The sequence below is a fragment of the Agrilus planipennis genome, unplaced genomic scaffold (assembly GCF_000699045.2).
Source record: "Agrilus planipennis isolate EAB-ADULT unplaced genomic scaffold, Apla_2.0 scaffold43, whole genome shotgun sequence".
In the NCBI taxonomy this organism is placed as follows: domain Eukaryota; kingdom Metazoa; phylum Arthropoda; class Insecta; order Coleoptera; family Buprestidae; genus Agrilus; species Agrilus planipennis.
Genome location: NW_020438914.1, coordinates 1,071,067 through 1,089,889, shown reverse-complemented (window position 1 = coordinate 1,089,889; position 18,823 = coordinate 1,071,067). Strand labels below are relative to the sequence as shown.

General features: G+C 39.9%; 2 protein-coding genes across 2 annotated transcripts; both read left to right on the top strand.

Moving 5' to 3' along the window:
• The first annotated feature begins 8,180 nt into the window (after window positions 1–8,180).
• On the top strand, window positions 8,181–11,486 carry LOC108733962 (catalase-like). The gene is made up of 2 exons (XM_018465327.2): window positions 8,181–8,274; window positions 9,905–11,486. The coding sequence occupies exons 1-2, from the start codon at window positions 8,215–8,217 to the stop codon at window positions 11,333–11,335; spliced, it is 1,491 nt and encodes a 496-aa protein (XP_018320829.1). The 5' UTR covers window positions 8,181–8,214; the 3' UTR covers window positions 11,336–11,486.
• Window positions 11,487–15,107: 3,621 nt separating this feature from the next.
• Window positions 15,108–18,545, top strand: LOC112904174 (catalase-like). Its single transcript, XM_025973583.1, has 2 exons — window positions 15,108–15,210; window positions 16,980–18,545. The coding sequence occupies exons 1-2, from the start codon at window positions 15,136–15,138 to the stop codon at window positions 18,408–18,410; spliced, it is 1,506 nt and encodes a 501-aa protein (XP_025829368.1). The 5' UTR covers window positions 15,108–15,135; the 3' UTR covers window positions 18,411–18,545.
• Window positions 18,546–18,823: the final 278 nt, after the last annotated feature.

The window sequence follows — 18,823 nt, the reverse complement described above, 5'->3', positions numbered from 1 at the left end:
GAGACAGTTTTACGCCAAAAAAAAAAAGAAAAAACGAATAATCTTACTTTTGAATTAAGTACCCATTAGAAAAGCTGCATATTCGATTCGAAAATCGAATCAAACCTATTATTATTGGATTTCGAAAAATTCGCCATTTCTTGTCAATTCCTGCAGCCCTAGTCGAATATTACCTTCGAAACAGTAACCTGACGTTTTCAGCCGTTTTGATCGTATGTTTTTTTTTTTTTTTTAAAACAACACTGTTGTAATAAACAGTCAATTTGTAATTAAAAACGCTTTTATTTTAACAGGATATAGAAAAACCCAAAATGGAACATATTTTCAAATAGGTTTTTTTTTAATATGACAAATTTACAGATTCTGAATTTTCAGCAGCTGGGTCAAGTTTTCTGAGATAGGGTTCGTATAATCACATATTTTTGATCTCAACTAATGTGAAATTATTTGTAAAGTATATAAAAATAGCTATAAATAAAATGTAGTTTATTGTTTAGTACTCCCTGTTTCAAATACACAGTTAATAAAAATTTATGTGAAAGAAGGAGCTTCTAGATTATATTCCCGTGTCCCTTGCTTAACTACAAATATTCCGCAATTCTAGGTAGTTGCATTTTCAGTGCATTCTTTACACTAGAGCAGGGGAACGTCCTCTACCATTAGAGGTCACATTTAAAAATAAGGGGATATAAGAGACCGTATGTGCTACTTTTGTTTGTGAACTTGTAATTTTTTGTTTTCATATGGTTTTATTAATTCTAGATGACTAAACATTAGACTACGAAAGATAGCCAGATTTGAAGCACTGCAGCGTTACAGTTCACGTTGTGCTCAGTTGATGGCACCATCTTATTTACCTAATTAATTGTCGCAATCATATCCTCCACGGTTGTACTAGAGTCTAGCCTGACTTCCAAAGTTGATATCGAAATTCGTTAAACCATTAATGCACCATAAATAATTTACAGGTAATAGTCTCATCATCATCATCATATGATGTTCGTGAAGTTGACACAACGAAGTGGCCAAAATAAATTTCGAAACTATCGAAATTAGTTGCTTTTATCAACAGCATTCCACTTACGTTAGTGGAACTATTTCAAAATTGTTTCTAATAAGTCGAACACCATTCAGGGTTGCAAGGGTTTTGGGGAAATGATCGGTATGAGATCCGTGAGATTGGGGGAAGCAGTCGGTATTCGAAGCACTTTAAAAAATCATTTCTTGTGATCTTGTTCAGGTCCTCCTTCGATGCCGTCTTTATCTCCTCAATCGTAGCGTAACGTCGTCCTTTCGTGGGCCTCTTCAGTTTTGGGAACAAGAAAATGTTACAGGGGGTCAGGTCTGAGGAATACGGTGGCTGCGGTATTATTAATGTGTTGTTTTTGGTCAAACATTCGCGCACGAGCAACGATGCGTGAGCAGGGGCGTTATCATGGTGCAAAAGCCAGTTTTCGTTCTTCCACAAATCCAGACGTTTCTGGTGGATTACCTAGCGCGAATTGCGCATAATTTGTAGGTAATATTCTTTATTGGCCGTTCTACCCTGTGGCAAGAACTTATGATGCACCACTCTCCTGCCGTTGACAAGAACTATAAGCAAAACCTTCACATTCGACCTAGCTTGGCATGCTTTTTTCGGTCTTGGCTTGAGCGACAGCTTCGATTGGGATAATTGAGCCTTGGTTTCCACGTCATAACCACAAAGCCATGATTCGTTGAAAGTTATGACCCTCTAAAGCAAATTTATATCGCAGAAATTCAAAATTCGCGATACTGTTTGAATAGTACTCTGTTAAAGTCCGTGCAGATTCTATGAAACGCATAATACACCTTGCGGCAAATAATTACATTAATGACTCATTAATCAGATGACATATCGGTAATAAAGATTCCTACAAGGTTTTGAATGCTCATTTCAACACTCCTCTTCACTCAAAACATGTGAACGAGAAATACATTCAAACTATATGTTACAATTCAGTTCAACAGCAGAAATATATACAAATGAATTTCAAATAAATTAGAATATAATAACATAAGTGATTTAAGTTTGAATTTACATTTACATATTTATAACGGCGATCATGAGCTCTCTATTTTACGATGATACTAATGCTCGTTCTCAGTCTCTCGAAGTTGATCTTGGTTAGAGGGGTTTCCGAAGTCTACAAACTAGGTCGGACTGCTTGGCGACACCAAGGGGCTGCTTCCTTCATGTAGATCTCCTCCTGCAGTTTTCCGTGGTGAAAGGCATTTTTGACGTCAAGTGCCTGGTGGAGGTTCCGGAAATTAATCACGACAAGCAGCATTCTCAGAGTAGACAGTTTGGCTACTGGAGCATAAATCTCGTCATAGTCGAAGCCTTTTCTCTGAGTACAACCTTTTATCACGAGTCTTGCTTTATATTGCGAGTTGACCTTCTCGTCTTGCTTGATCATCAGCTATCGATCGCCTTCCGTCCAGGTGCTAAAGTTGTCAGCGCCCAGGTTCCACTTTCTTCTAGCTACGAGATTCCTGACTCGATGGCCTCGTGCCACTCATCGGCATCTTCTCGTCCAGCTATGTCATGGTAACTCTGTGGTTCATCCTGTACGAAGTTCATGGCAAAGACAACGTAGTCCTCGAGGTATTTCGGTCTGGTCTTCATCCTTGCATTCCTTTTCACCTGTGGCTCTTTCAGCTTCTAAATTTAAATCACCCAAACTAACGTCAGGATCAGCGCCCTTTTCCTTCGAATACTGTGGAACTTGTTTCTCCCTCTTCTTCCCCTTCTCGATTTCTCCTCCTTCTCCAACACTTTCCAGAATGTCACCACCGTCTCTGTAGAAATCCGCTGGATTGTTTCGCGCTAGCAAGGTGGACTCGTCAAAGATGACGTCCCTTCCGGTATAAATCTTCTTGTCCTTGGTCGATAATAGCCTGTAGCCGTTGGTACAGTATCCAACCAGGTAGCACTCCGTGGATCTCAAATCAAACTTTCCGCCAATCAGTGCACTTGGTACCTTAAGGCACGCCTTGCAGCCAAAGACTCGAAGTTTCTTCAAATTTGGTCTTTCTCCAAACCACAATTCTGCTGGAACCCCTCCTGACAAAGTACTGGTGGAGGAACGATTAATCAGGTACGCTTCTGCGAGAGCTGCTTCCGCCCAGTAAATGTTCTAGAGGTTAGATCCCAGTAGCATGCATTTCGCCTTTCCAGGATCGTCCGGTTCATCCGCTCCGCTACGCCATTTTGCTGTGATGTGTGTAGGGTTCTGAATTCGTATTGGATCCCATTTTCCTCTATATCTTCTTTCCAAAATGTGCTGTTGGCTTCAAATTTCTTGAAATAGTTGAACATCTCACTTTTCTTCTTCAAGGTGAACGATACTGTGAAATGGGTGAAGTCATCTATCAACGTTAGTACATAACGTTTTCCTTCGTAGGACAGTGGCGAGACCGGTCCGAATAGGTCGCTGTGCACCAACTCCAGTGGTCACTTCGCGCGCCGTCGCTTCTGACTGTGCGAGAGCTTCGTCAGTACCCTTGACACAGGTTGAGCAAACTTACGTTTCGGAACCAGCCTCATAAGGTCCAACGCTGTCCACCATTCTGTGCCACAACTTCGTAGGGTTGGCTTTTTTACATAGATACGTAGACAATCTCCTCCACAGCTAATCGAGTTTGTACATCTTCACCTCTCTTCGCGCCACAGCAAGCATCTTCCCTCCGCTTCTGATAACTCCTTTTCAACATTCAAACAGTACCGACAGTCTTGGCCTCTTTAGTGCTGAAACAGAGAGCAGATTTTTTTCCAGTCCAGGGACGAAAACTATTTTCTTCATTCGGCATTACAAAATTTTGTCGTTCACACGTGTGCCAACATTCATCTCGCCAACTTTTGTGGCGTACAGATTTGCATTTACTTTAACACTTTTTATCAAAATTGTCTGTCTGAGTAACTTCACCAGGTGCGACGACGCTCCTGAGTCCAGGAACCAGGAGATAGTGTCGTTCTCGCTCGATGGCAGAAAACAAAACGCTGCATCTTCATCGTCCTCCTCCTCTTCCAGTGAATCGTCTGCCGCGAAATTGGCCCTGTTTCCACAGTTTTAGTCCGAGTCATATCTGCCGCCCGTGTTTTTCGGACACTCGTTCCGTGCTTATCAGTCTTTTCCACCTAGCACTTATCACTCGCTTACAGGGCTACAGCGAGCAGCCGCCGCCTCCTCTCAAATAACATCCAGGCGAACTCTTTCAGGGTATCATGGCTCTCTCTTGTTGTCAGGACTTAGCCTACATTCGGCTCTTCCGTGGGGTCTCAAAATACGCCGAGATGTAAAAGGTCTCGGATATCGGCGTAGAGCGGGCACCTACCCTGCAGCCATGCTCGGAACAATCCATCCGCTCGGTGACTCGGCCGTTTACCGACAGGTTCCACCGTTTTGCTACTTTTGTAACATCCTTCTGTCTAGCTCTTTGCGCACTCCTGCTGCCGACAGGCCAGCGATTTCATTATTGCTGACTACGTCGCCAGCCTCCATCGGTATCCCACGTTTCGCCTTGAAAGTGAGCGCCCGCCTCTCTGCCTCCAGCACCCACGGGATCTCTCCCAGGAACACCTGCATCGCATCGGTAGAGACGGTTCGATACACCTTCAAGCACGCCAGAAGTGTCACCCTTTCGCATCGCATCATCAAGTTCCTTCCTACTGAACGTTTGATCCGTACAGGGCAAACGCAGTCAGGAGACCTTCGAACACACAGCAGACGGACCGCTTGCCTAGCTTCCACTCCGTGCGCAGGACTCTTCGTAGGGGGCCTACTATTGTCAGTAGTTTGCCCCTTAATGTTTCGAGGTGTGGCCGAAAGGCCATCCTCTCTCCTACGCACACACCGAGGTATTTCACGGTGCGCACACACTCTACAGTGAAATTGCCTCTTCTCAATAGTGGTGACCGAGTATCGGCCAGCCTTCCCTTAATCAGCCTCACAACTACTCCAAGAGCAGTGCTACCTCGGTGTTCCAACTCCTTCCTGCTGCTGCCCTCGACTAAGACCAGTAGGTCGCCAGCAAAGGCAACAACGCTCGTCCCCTCTGTCACATATTCTCTTAGAAGGACATCCATCTTCAGATTCAAGCATTTCGGACCGATGACGGAGCCTTGGGGACATCCTCTTTTAACCGGCCTACTAACTTGGGTTCGTGGTCCGTAGGCTCTAACCTCTTTGTCGTGGAAGTAGTTTCGCCACAGGGCTAGCCCTTCACACCCCACTCGTTGGAACCTCGCGACAATACGACTCCAATGCAAGTTGTCAAACGCGCTTGAGAAGTCGATAAACAGGCCTAGAACATAACGTTTTTCGGACCTGCTCACCGTCCGCTTCACTTCATGCCAGGCACTTTCGGTGCACTAGCCAGGCTTGAAACCGAACTGCTTTTTACTTTGCTGTTTGCCCAGCTTCGCTCGCAGTCGGAAAGCCATCAGTCTCTCCAGGACCTTCTCCAAGACCGGTAACAGGCACACAGGCCTATACGATCCGGGATTGGTCAGATCTCTATCGGGGGACTTGAGCAGGGTAATTACACTCCCAAGCTTCCACTGTGTAGGGAAGAGTCCGGTCTGCAAAAATCGGTCGTAGAGGCACTGAACGTGCGCAGGGGCCACCTTCCATAGTCGCTTGCCCATTTCAGCTAGTATCTCATCTACTCCTGGAGCTTTACCGGGTTTCAGGATGCCAGCAGGAAGTTGATTCCTCCCTGACAAAATGCTCATCGGACCTCCTCTCGATCCGGTTGGGGACCTTCAGGGAACCACACTCTCAGGAGGAGCACGGTGCTCTCTCTCCAGGGTTGGACGACTTCGTCGCCTACCCTGATCACACCTAGCGCTACGATCTTGTTTTCCCGCGGCAGATCTTGTAGACCTGTCCCCACGGATCGCGGTTACCCGCTACGTTGACAAACTCCCGCCAACTCCTTTCCTTTCCTTGTGTAGGAGCGGATACCCTCTTAGTAGGCCCTTTGCAGGTCCTCCACGTGAGGATATCCTCTTCTTCGTGCTTTCTGGACCCGTTTTCTCCTACGCCTCAGGTCGTTCCTTTGGTTTCGGAGGTCGTTCGTCCACCAGGGAGGTATTGCCCTAGCAGGCCGCCTAACCCTTCTCAGTACCTGGCCATTCGCGTCCACCACCCATCCCTGCAGCCGAGCAAGAGAGGTACTCAGTAGCCAGTCAGGGAACTGACCCTTTGAAGCACCGCCTCCTTCCAGTTAGCCCAACGGGCTTCCCTGATGGACTACGCTGGAAGAACGGACGGCTCTCCGGTGGTATTGTTGGCTGCACTCACAGTGATCTCAATCAGGATGGGATTATGATCGCTAGAGGACCAGGTTGGTTCTTTTCTCCATGCGATATTTTCGCGCAGAACCCTTGCGAGGGAGACGTCAATGTCGTTCTCCGCTACGACCGTCTCGTATGTAGACGATTTCGACCGTACGTTTAGAACAGGCTCCAGGCTCTCCCCTCTCACAACCTTTACACTTCGGCCCGTCATGCCTTTGCTGTGCCACAAGTGTGACTCAGCGTTGGCGTCAAGGCCGATCAGCAGCGCTCGTCGCCTGCTTGTCTCCACGACCCGCTCGACGCTTCGTATGCTGTCCTCAATATCGCCAGCAAATTGACAATATTGATAACAGACATATAACTCCCCGAACGGGCCGCTCAGATCGGCAAACGCCTCACACCTGGTTAGGCCTTGGCTTAGATCGACTACGTCAACCTCGGAGCTGTCAATCACTACAACTACTTTGGGATCTTCTCCAGCCTGTTTTCCCACAATCACCATACCCGAAGGCAATCCTCTAACCCCGCCATCCACGGTATATGGCAAGGCAACACTGATCCCGTTCTCGCGCATAAGCACACCGACTTCGCACATGACCACATAAGAACCCCTACAGTTTTACACTTTTACGATCGTGTCAGCCACCACGCGTATCTACTTGCTTTATCCTGCACTGCCATTTTGAATATGGGGCAGGATCTTGCCTTGGTCAGGTGACCGTCTGGCAAATTCCGTGCCCGGCAGTGACCACTTTCTCCACAGCGGAAGCAAAGCGTGGAGACTGTGCTTCTGCAGGTTGCTGTTTTGTGAATGCATCATTTCCGTCGATGGCAGTGGAAATGTCATCCAACGTGAATTTCACCAGGTCAAGGAGCTCATCCTCGTCGAGAAGAGTCTCCATCCGGAACTTCCAGTTGTCATAGTTTGTTCTGTCGAACAACGGGATTTTATATCTACCTTCCTCCGCCATAACCTCACTTTGCACCGCGTGGCACCCAGTGTTCACAGGACGAAAACAAAGTGAGTCAAAAATCAAAAGTCACTCACTGGGCTCATAACCTGTTAAATTCCGCGCAAGTTCAATCAAACACAAGACAGGAGGTCCCCCTTCAGTTGCAACGATTATTGAAAAAAAAAAACGAATTTGAGCAAGACAGGTTTTTGCGCTGAGTACCATAAGCAGGATAGGAAAATCTAGAAGTTATAACACCTAACGGCAATTAATTACACTAATGACTCATTAATCACATGACTTATCAGTAATAAAGATTCCTACAAGGTTCTGATTGCTAATTTCAACAACCTCATATACCGCGTTCCGTATTGTATTCTCGAAGAAATATAGTAACTTGTCATTTCGATAATATCACTTCCGGTAAAAAAAGGCACCCTGACCTACTCTAAGAAATAATTAACATGACTAATCCTTTTAAAGTTTTTATACTTTGAATTTGTTCATGTTTCGCATTCCAATAACGTCACGTATGAAGAAAGCTACTTCAAAATCGTCAGTGCCGATAGGGCAGGATGTTTGTATCAACTGTATTGTGACAATTATGTTATTTATCATCAATTGTTAAAAGTACATACAATACATAATTGATTTACGGTGATAAGTATTTAATTAACAGATAAAATTTAATTAATATATTTTAATACATTCAAAATTTTTTTTAATTAGGTATAATGATTCTATATCACAAAACTATACTGTATACATCGCATATGCGTCATAAATAAAAAAGAAGATAAATTATTGTAAACAGAATAATTCTCAAAAACCAAAAATTTTAAAGTACAGCAACACATGCCGCTCTTGTAACAAGATAAGAAAAGCAAATAGCATAAAAGCAGAAGATCAATTGAAGAACTCATGATGTAGTTCAAAATGATAGAACTTATTGCTGTTTTATTATTAGCTGGTGTAATACCTAACTATGCCCAGCAGGTAAGGAAAATAAACTTTTACCTATTTTCATTTATTGATATAGCTAAGTGACAGCCAAGTTATCTGTTAATTCCACTATGAGTGTCCGTCATTACTTTAATCGTTTAAGAAAGCGCCTTTTTTTATTTATGTATATATTGTCCAAATTCGAAAACCAACAATTTAACTTAAGCTTAACGTAGCACTTGCCCTATAACATTTTTCAATAATTTTGTACGTATGTATGTGATCTAGATTAGATTACTGTTAATACTGCAAATAGTTAGGGATATGGGTTGCTCTAGCTTTAGGGAAATGAGAAGATTAGCGCATAATAAGAAAGAGTGGAGGTGCGTGTCCAACCAGTCATAGGACTGACGACCTTATGATGATGATGTATGTGTATACAACCAACTATAAGTACATAGACGTCAAACAAAAATGTAATGGTCCTCGCTTGTCATTTGAAAGTATGCACACAAATATACATTTGAATAGGGACATTAGTCACACCCGCTTTTTTGCTTTTGTTTTCTACCACGTCGAATACCTCAAATTGGCAATTTTTAATTAAACATTCTGATTAAAAGAAAACATTCTAGATATCGAAAATAGAATCACTTATTAGTTTAATCTTGTAATAGTCACTTGATTGTCAAATATTAAATTATGGAAGCAGATAGATCTGTACAATTTGACTGCAAGACAAAATATCTTTTCGTTTTCATTTGTTAATATCTTTTGTTGGCTGAAACTTTACAAAACGTGTGCGTATATGCAATCATCTATATGAGACAAACAAAAGCAGTGTGTAAACGCCTATGTAAAGCCGCCTACTCCTTTACAATTGTTTAGTACCAACCAAATATATCAAAATTGGTAATTTTTAATTAAAAATTCTGACTAAAAGAAAATACCTAGGTTGCCGCATCTTTCACTTGGGTGTTTAACGAAAAGATCCATGAAATGCCTCAAAGACGATAGATTTATATGTGCCAGGACGAAAATTTCATTCTACTAGCTTAAGATATTTAAAATACATTAACGAATGATTGAAAAATAAAGATCTACCCCCTTCCATCATTCAATATTCTTAAGCTACCTGACTATTTAACTGACAGATGGACATACACACAGACACATCGTATTCCAACGGGATTTATTACTAATGTTGCCTTTAAAAATCGTTTATTATTAGGTAAATGTCATAATGACAGAAAAGAAGTTAATAGACAGTCAGGCAGCACTGCACGATACACAGAATCGTAACCATGATCGCGCTACACGTGGAATGTGTTCGTGTAGTGTCAGCTCAGATCAGATCGCTTCAAACTCGGAATGCCTATCTATGTAAAATATGAGGATGTAAATAACACTCCATATTAGCCGAGGTGGCCTCAGCAATAAATGGCGTATATACGAAACGAATATTTGTTAAATTATTAACTGGTCAATTCCAAAATAGCAGACATTCTATAAAACTTTAACCTTAAACGAACCTTAAACATTCGATAAATACATCGGATAGGCATCCCGTCCGTAATAAACAGCATTTGCTAACTCAGTAAAACAGAAAATATCTAGTTTTTCAGTAGTAAGAAATTATTTTCCTTGTACACATATACTTTACACTTATTACTTCATTTTCCAGGCTAATTACATAACGACAGGCTTTGGATCACCAGTTTCCTATAAGGATGCATCCCTAACAGTTGGCCGTCGTGGACCATTACTTTTGGAAGACACAGAATTTATCGATGAAATGTCACATTTTGACCGAGAACGCATACCGGAAAGAGTAGTACATGCTAAAGGTGGAGGCGCATTTGGTTATTTTGAAGTCACCAATGATATCTCTAGGTACTGTGCAGCCCAGGTTTTTGCAAGAGTTGGAAATAGAACGAGGATCGCGATACGGTTTTCCACAGTCGCTGGTGAAAGTGGATCGGCTGACACCGTACGAGATCCACGTGGTTTCGCTATCAAATTTTACACACAAGAAGGAAATTGGGACCTTGTAGGAAATAATCTTCCAATATTCTTTATTCGGGACTCTATTCTATTCCCTAGTTTTATCCATTCCCAAAAGAGACAGCCATCAACTTTTCTTCACGACGGCGACATGCAATGGGACTTTTTTACTTCGAGACAAGAAGTAACTCACATGTTACTTTATCTGTTCTCTGACAGGGGAACTCCTGATGGATTCAGATTTATGCACGGTTTTGGAGTAAATACATTTAAACTAATTAACGCCACCGGACATCACGTTTATTGTAAATTTCATTATTTGAGCAATCAGGGCTTGAGAAACTTAACTGCAGCAAGAGCTCAAGAACTTCAAGCCGAAGATCCCGATTATGCTATAAGAGATTTGTATAATGCAATTAGATCCGGTAATTATCCATCATGGACGTTGAATATTCAAGTGATGACCGAGGCGCAAGCACTGAACAGTAGCTTTAATCCATTCGACGACACGAAGGTATGGCCTGAAGATGTATACCCTTTAATTCCAGTTGGTCGATTAGTATTGAACGAGAATCCTACGAATTATTTCCAAGATATCGAGCAAATGGCCCTATCCCCATCACGAATGGTGCCTGGAATCAAACCTTCCCCCGATCGAATGTTACAAGGAAGATTATTTTCTTATCCAGATACTCAGAGACACAGATTGGGTCCCAACTTTCTTCAAATTCCAGTCAACTGTCCTTTCTATGTCCGAAATTATCAACGAGATGGTCCAATGTCTTACAGTAATCAGGGAAATAATACAGTTTATCATCCGAATTCAGTAGATTCGTTAAATGTTAGTCAAAGGGCAGCAGCATTGAGTCCGGCGTATTCCGTTAGTGGTGGCGTCTCCAAGTACGACAACGGAGATGATGATAATTTTGCTCAAGCTAGATATTTTTACGAAAATGTGTTAGATGATGAACAAAGGGATAGATTACTTGAAAATTTGGCAAATGCAATTGCCACTGCATCGGAGGACCTCCAAAGAGGGGCGCTTGAAATGTTCACTAACGTTTCTGGAGACTTGCGGAATCGACTTCAAGCACTACTAGGGCTGTGGTAATACCTACCATATTATCAAAGACTTCTCTAATCCATTTTAAATGTTACTTTTATTTTTTACAAAGCATAAGCATATGTAATTAAATAGTGTACCATACCACCAGAAACAATACATCCTACATCTCCCCGATAAAATATAACATTTTCACCTAGTTGCATGTTTATGTTATTTTCTCTATCTACTGTTAATTCTTTGGTCTTAATGTTTATTATATTTAATGCATTTCATTTTAAATAAGTATAATGAACAAGTTCAACATTTACCATTATTCTAAAAATTAATTATTGAATAAGATTAATTTCTACACTTTGAATGCGTAAGAACAAAATATCTCGCCTAAATAATAAATATAGTTACATCAAATGTCATTCACATTCATAGCGACTGATTCTGCATTTATAACTAAAACTAGGATTACCAACTTGAAAGTAAAACCGTGCACTAGGCCGTTAAGTCCTGGAAGTCCAGTAGATGAGAGTTTCGGCGAAAATCAAACAAATAAACACGGACTTCAACGCATCAATGCACAAAGTCGAAGAACATTTAGATTACGCAGAAGCCGAAAAAATTGAACAGAAATCATCATCATAAGGTCATCAGTCCTAAGACTGGTTGGACACGTACCTCCACCCTTTCCTATCCTGAGTTAAACTTCTCATTTCCCTAAAACTAGAATTGCCCATATCCTTGACTATTTGCGAACAGTAATCTAATCTAGGTCTACCTCTACCCCTCCTAACTCCTGCTTCTGCCTCTAATATGTCTCTGACTAGACCTTCATGCCTGAGAAGGTGTCTTACCAACCTATCTCGCCTATTTTTTATTGACTTCCATAGAGTCCTCTGTTCTCCTATTCTTTCCAATACCTCTTCATTTCTAACCTTCTCTTCCTACGATATCCCCATCATCCGCCTATAACACCACATTTCGAACGCTTCTAACCATTTCTTTTCCGCCGCTCCCACTGTCCGCAAAAACTTTACTTTATTTTACAAAATTCAATGTACATTAAATCTTATCTCCTTTAAGTTGTCCATATTTATAAATAATTTAATACTAACATCCCTTAAGATTTATAGAAGTTCAATTTTTGCCTTCTGTTTCTTACCCCCTGGATAGGTAATAGTAATTTTATGAAATCTTAAAACCAGCATTGTGGTATTGCCAATGTGCGTTACCTTTTTCATGAGTAGTTTGCCAATAGTCATATTCTTCCATTAAAAACAAGGTAATTACGACAATACGCACGCAGATACACACTACACAAATTGTTCGTGCAAAAATATCCGGTATTTGGCGTACTACATTATTAGCGTTCTGCTTTAGCGTTTATTGTATACGCTGCTTCATAGAACTCCATACAAAGAAGTGAAATAAATTTACATCAAGACTACGCCCCGGCCATGCTACAGGACCCATACATCCTATCTAGCGTCTAGGAAAATGTTCGTCCACAAACTCACGCATTGGTCAATACAATAATACTATTCTGTACTAACCCATGACACTGACACATTGACCTACTTTTTTGTTTGGTTTTGTGCATTAAGTAGATAAGTAGATATTATTGTGTATCTATTTTTACTTGTTTGTTTCTGTTTACTCGGCTGTCTCAAGTTTTTATCGGAATTTTCAAATTTTGTTTCTAAAAAATATCTCAAATCAGAATTTAATACAAAAGAATGCCTCAGGCAAAAAAAAACACTAAATGACTGCACCGATAAACTCAGTCGATGGTTCCTGGATTTACGTGATTAACCAGAAAACTAATATGATAATATAAAGAAAGGAGATTTATTACAACATAAATATAGATCTGAAACAGTTCTCTTTTTATATTGTTGTCACGTGATCATTATCACGCCCACTTACTAAGAGGAAATGTATTTATTAAACACCAGATAGCCTACATTTGTTAGTGAAGCAATGTACAGGGGTTAGTTCATTTTGTAAGATAATAAAACTGACCATAAGGAAAATTACATAAAAACAAGTGATAACAAAAATAATGAAATATTTTTAGATGTTATCTTAGTACTACATGGCGTACTACAGCTCTCTAAAAAAATTAGTTTATCAGACGTTGATACAGAGATACTAAAGAAAAAAAAAAGCATTTACTTTAGAATTAAAAATAACAAAAGAAGAACATGGTTTTTGAATACGATATATAAACCAGGCGAAACCAAGCATCGATCAGCCGTTTCGAATCAACGGAAAAATTCTTGTGCGAGGATCGCAAAATCATTTACAAGGATCAACTGAGGCTAATAAACATAAGTGACCTAACAGACCTAAATAACAGTCGAAAAAGAAAGGTTACACATTCCATCTCCGTTTTCGCGCAAAAGCAACAATGGGTGGGGAGGAGCGTTTTTATGGTGCAAAAGCCAGTTTTTGTTCTTCCACAAATCCGAGTGTTTCTGGGGGATTAGTTCGCGCAAATTGCGCATAACTTGCAGGTAATATTCCCTATTGACCGTTTTACCCTGTGACAAGAACTTATGATGCATCACGCCCCAGCCATCGAAGAAAACTATAAGCAAAGATTCACATTCAACCTAACTTGGCATGGTTTTTTCAGTCTTGGCTCCTGCGACAGCTTCCATTAGGATGACTGAGCGTTGGTTTCCACGTAATAATCATAAACCCATAATTCGTCAATAGTTATAACCCTCTGGAGTAAATTTGGGTCGTTGCGGACAGAGTCCAACAGCTCTTTAGCAAAGTCAATTTGATCTTGTTTTTAGTAGAAATTGAGCAATTTTGGTAAGAATTCCACGACGACTAGTTTCATGCCCAAATCATTGGTAAATTGTTAAAACTCGAATGGCAGGAGTCAATCGATATGTTTAGGTCCTCAGCAATTTCTCTAACGGTGATTTGACGATTGGCCAACATTATTTTATTCAGTTCATCGATGTTTTCGTTGGTTGTTGACGTGCTTGGGCGTCCAGCACGCTCTTCGTCGTTCACATCTTCTCGGCCCTCTGAGAACATGTCGTACCACCGATAAACATTGGCTCGGTCCAAGGCAGCTTTACCATATGCCACAGTCATTTTTTGGAATAGGCAAAAATCGAAGACGAGCCAAAACACGTGCAGGCAAAGCAGCTGAAAATTCAGAATAGCCGAACTTGTCGGCATAAGTGAGAGACATGAGTACCAACATAACGCCACAAAAAAATCGAAAATCGAATATACGTAACCCGCAGAAACTCAAAATTCGCAATACTTTTTTAACAGACCACGTATTCTGCGAATACTCTCGAACAAAAACAGTTACCTGTTATTTCCATAATATCACTTTTGCAAGATAAAGGCACCCTAGCATATTCTAAAAAATAATTAGCATAACTAACCCTTTCAAAGTTTCATACTTTGAATTTGTCCATGTTTTGCATTTCAATAACACGTATTAAGATCGATACTTCCAAATCGTCAATGCTGACAGGACAGGATGTTTGTATCAACTTTATTGTGACAATTATGTGATTTATCATCTATTGTTAAGAGTATGTACAACACATAATTGATTTACGGTGATAAGTATTTACTTAACAGATAAAATTTAGTTTACATATTTTAAAACATTCAAAATTTTTTTTAATTAGGTTTAATGATTCTATATCTCAAAACTACATCGCACATACGTCATAAATAATAAAAAAAAAGATAAATAATTGTAAACAGAATAATTCTCAAAAAGCAAAAGTTTTAAAGTGCAGCAGCACAAGCCACTCGTGTAACAAGATAAGAAAAGCAAATAGTATAAAAGCAGAAGGGCTGTTGAAGAATTCATGATCAAGTTCAAAATGCTAGAACTTACTGCTGTTTTATTGTTGGCTGGTGTAATACCTAACTATGCCCAGCAGGTAAGGAAAATCAACTTTTCTCTTTTTTCATTTATTGAAATAGTGACTGCCGAATTAACTGTTAATTCCACTATAAGCGTCCACCATTACTTTAATCGTTTAAGAAAGCGCGATGGATTTATTTTTCATTTATGTAAATTTAGTCCAAATTCGGAAACCAACTTAGCATAATTTAACTTAAGCTTAACGTAGCACTTAACCTATAACATTTTTCAATAATTTTGTACTTTACGTATGCCTTAATGAATACAGTATGTATGTGTATACAACTACCTATAAGTACATATGTAATGGACCTCGCTTGTCATTTGAAAGTATGCAAACAAATATACATTTGAATAGGGACATTAGTCTCGCCCACATTTTTGCTTTTGTTTTCTACCACGTCGAATACCGCAATTTTTAATTAAACATTCTAATTAAAAGAGAACATTCTAGATATCGAAAATAGAATCACTTATTAGTTTCATCTTGTAATAGTAACCTGATTGCGAAATATTAAATGATTGGAGCAGATGGATCCATACAATTTGATTGCAAGACAAAATATTTTTTTCGTTTTCATTTGTTAATATCTTTTGTTGGCTGAAACTTTACAAAACGTATCAATCAGCTGTATGAGACAAACAAAAGAAGTGTGTAAACGTCTATGTAAAGCCGCCTACTTCTTTGCAATTGTTTAGTACCACCAAAATATATTAAAATTGGCTATTTTTAATTTAAAATTCTGACTAAAAGAAAACACCCAGGTTCTCGCAACTTTCAATTGGATGTTTAACAGCAGGTTGGACGTGCACGGTTTAAAATTGCACTATACTATTCGTTTGCAGAGAAACGGAAAAGATCAATAAAATGCCATAAATGCGATCGATTTATACGTATGTCCCCGGACCAGAGCTTTGCGAAAAATTTCATTCTACGTTATTAAGGGGTTTAAAAGATATTAACGAATAATTGAAAAATAAAGACTTATCTCCTTCCATCATTTAATATTCTTAATCTACCTGACTGTTTAACTGAGAGATGGACATATAAACAGACACAACGTATTCCAACGGGATTTACTACTAATGTCATAATCACAGAAAAAAAGTTAACAGATAATCAGGGAGCACAAGGAACTGCATGATGACACAAAATCGTCACTATATGAAATTTTCCCGCAACATACTAGCAACTATTCCTATTCAGCTACCACAACCTTACTGTTAACATAAGGAATCTAACTAAATGCATTTTTTTAGAAATCATCCATATTATTCAGAAGCTATGTAGGTAGAGAGACTTCCGCGCACTGCATCGCAATATGTGAATGATCGCGCTACACGTGGAATGTGTTCGCGTGGTGTCAGCTCTGATCAAGTCGTTTCAAACTCCGAATGACTATCTATGTAAAAAATGAGGATGTAAATACCACTCCATATAAGCCGACGTGGCCTAAGCAATAAATGGCGTATATACGAAACGAAACAATATTTGTCAAATTATTAACTAGTCAATTCCAAAATAGCAAACATTCTATAAATTTTTGACCTTTAGGCCGCAACATCCTATAAACGACGAACCCTAAACAATCGATAAATGTTTGTTTTTTTTTTTGGTTCCAACAAATTATAATGTTTTGAAAAGCAACGGAACCGCTTAGGCAAAGCGTACTGAATAAATGGCATTTGCTAACTCAATAACAACAGAAAATATCTAGATTTTTACTAATAAGAAATTATTTTCCCTGTACACATATACATTACACTTATTTCTTCATTTTTTAGGCTAATTACATAACAACAGGCTTTGGATCACCAGTTTCCTATAAGGATGCATCCTTAACAGTTGGCCGTCGTGGACCAATGCTTTTGGAAGACACAGAATTTATCGATGAAATGGCACACTTTGACCGAGAACGAATACCGGAAAGAGTAGTACATGCTAAAGGTGGAGGCGCATTTGGTTATTTTGAAGTCACCAACGATATCTCTCGGTACTGTGCAGCCCAGGTTTTTGCAAGAGTTGGGAATAGAACGAGAATCGCGATCCGGTTTTCCACAGTTGCTGGTGAAAGAGGATCGGCCGACACCGTACGAGATCCACGTGGTTTCGCTATCAAATTTTACACACAAGAAGGAAATTGGGACCTTGTAGGAAATAATCTTCCAATATTCTTTATTCGGGACTCCATTCTATTCCCCAGTTTTATTCATTCCCAGAAGAGGCATCCATCAACTTTTCTTCACGATCCTAACATGCAATGGGATTTTTTTACTTCGAGACCTGAAACAACTCACATGTTACTTTATCTGTTCTCTGAGAGGGGAACTCCTGATGGATTCAGATTTATGCACGGCTTTGGAGTTAATACATTCAAACTGATTAACGCCACCGGACATCACGTTTATTGTAAATTTCATTATTTGAGCAATCAGGGTTTAAGAAACTTAACTGCAACAAGAGCTCAAGAACTACAAGCCGAAGATCCCGAATATGCTTTAAGAGATTTGTATAATGCAATTAGTTCCGGTAATTATCCATCATGGACGCTGAATATTCAAGTGATGACCGAGGCGCAAGCACAGAATAGTAGCTTTAATCCATTCGACGACACGAAAGTATGGCCCGAAGATGTATACCCTTTAATTCCAGTCGGCCGATTAGTTTTGAACGAGAATCCTACGAATTATTTCCAAGATATCGAGCAAATGGCCCTATCCCCATCACGAATGGTGCCTGGAATCAAACCTTCTCCTGATCGAATGTTACAAGGAAGATTATTTTCTTATCCAGATACTCAGAGACACAGATTAGGTCCTAACTTTCTTCAAATTCCAGTCAACTGTCCCCTCTATGTCCGAAATTATCAACGAGATGGTCCAATGTCTTACAGTAATCAGGGAAATAATACAGTTTATCACCCGAATTCAGTAGATTCGTTAAATGTCAGTCAAAGGGCAGCAGCATTAAGTCCAGCGTATTCCGTTAGCGGTGATGTCTCCAAGTACGACAATGGAGGCGAAGATAACTTTGCTCAAGCTAGATATTTTTACGAAAATGTGTTAGATAGTGAACAAAGGGATAGATTACTTGAAAATTTGGCAAATGCGCTGGCCACTGCATCGGATGAACTCCAAAATCGGGCAGTTGACATGTTCACTAACGTTTCTGAAGACATGCGGTATCAACTTCAAGCACTACTAGGGATATGGTAGCGCCTATCATATGGTCACAGACTTCTCTAATTCGTTTTAATTGTTACTTTTACTTTTTATAAAACATAACACTATTAACACATATACCAATTGTAAAAGGGTCTAGTAGTGTAAATACAAAATCATTTTTAAATCGTTGGATTTTTATGTACCATATAATTAATTTTGAGATTTTTTTTGAGATGATTTTTGAATCCCTTACCGTCATATCCTAAAACTGGTTGGATACGCACCTCCACTCTTTCCTATCCTGAGCTAATCTTAGCATTTCTCTAAAACTAAAATAATCCACAACCTTAACTATTTGCGAACAGTAATCTAATCTAGGTGTACCTCTACCCTCCTAACTAACCTTGTACTATCTTTACTGATGTTTATCGCGTCTTCGATGTATAAATAAAAAAGTAGCGGTA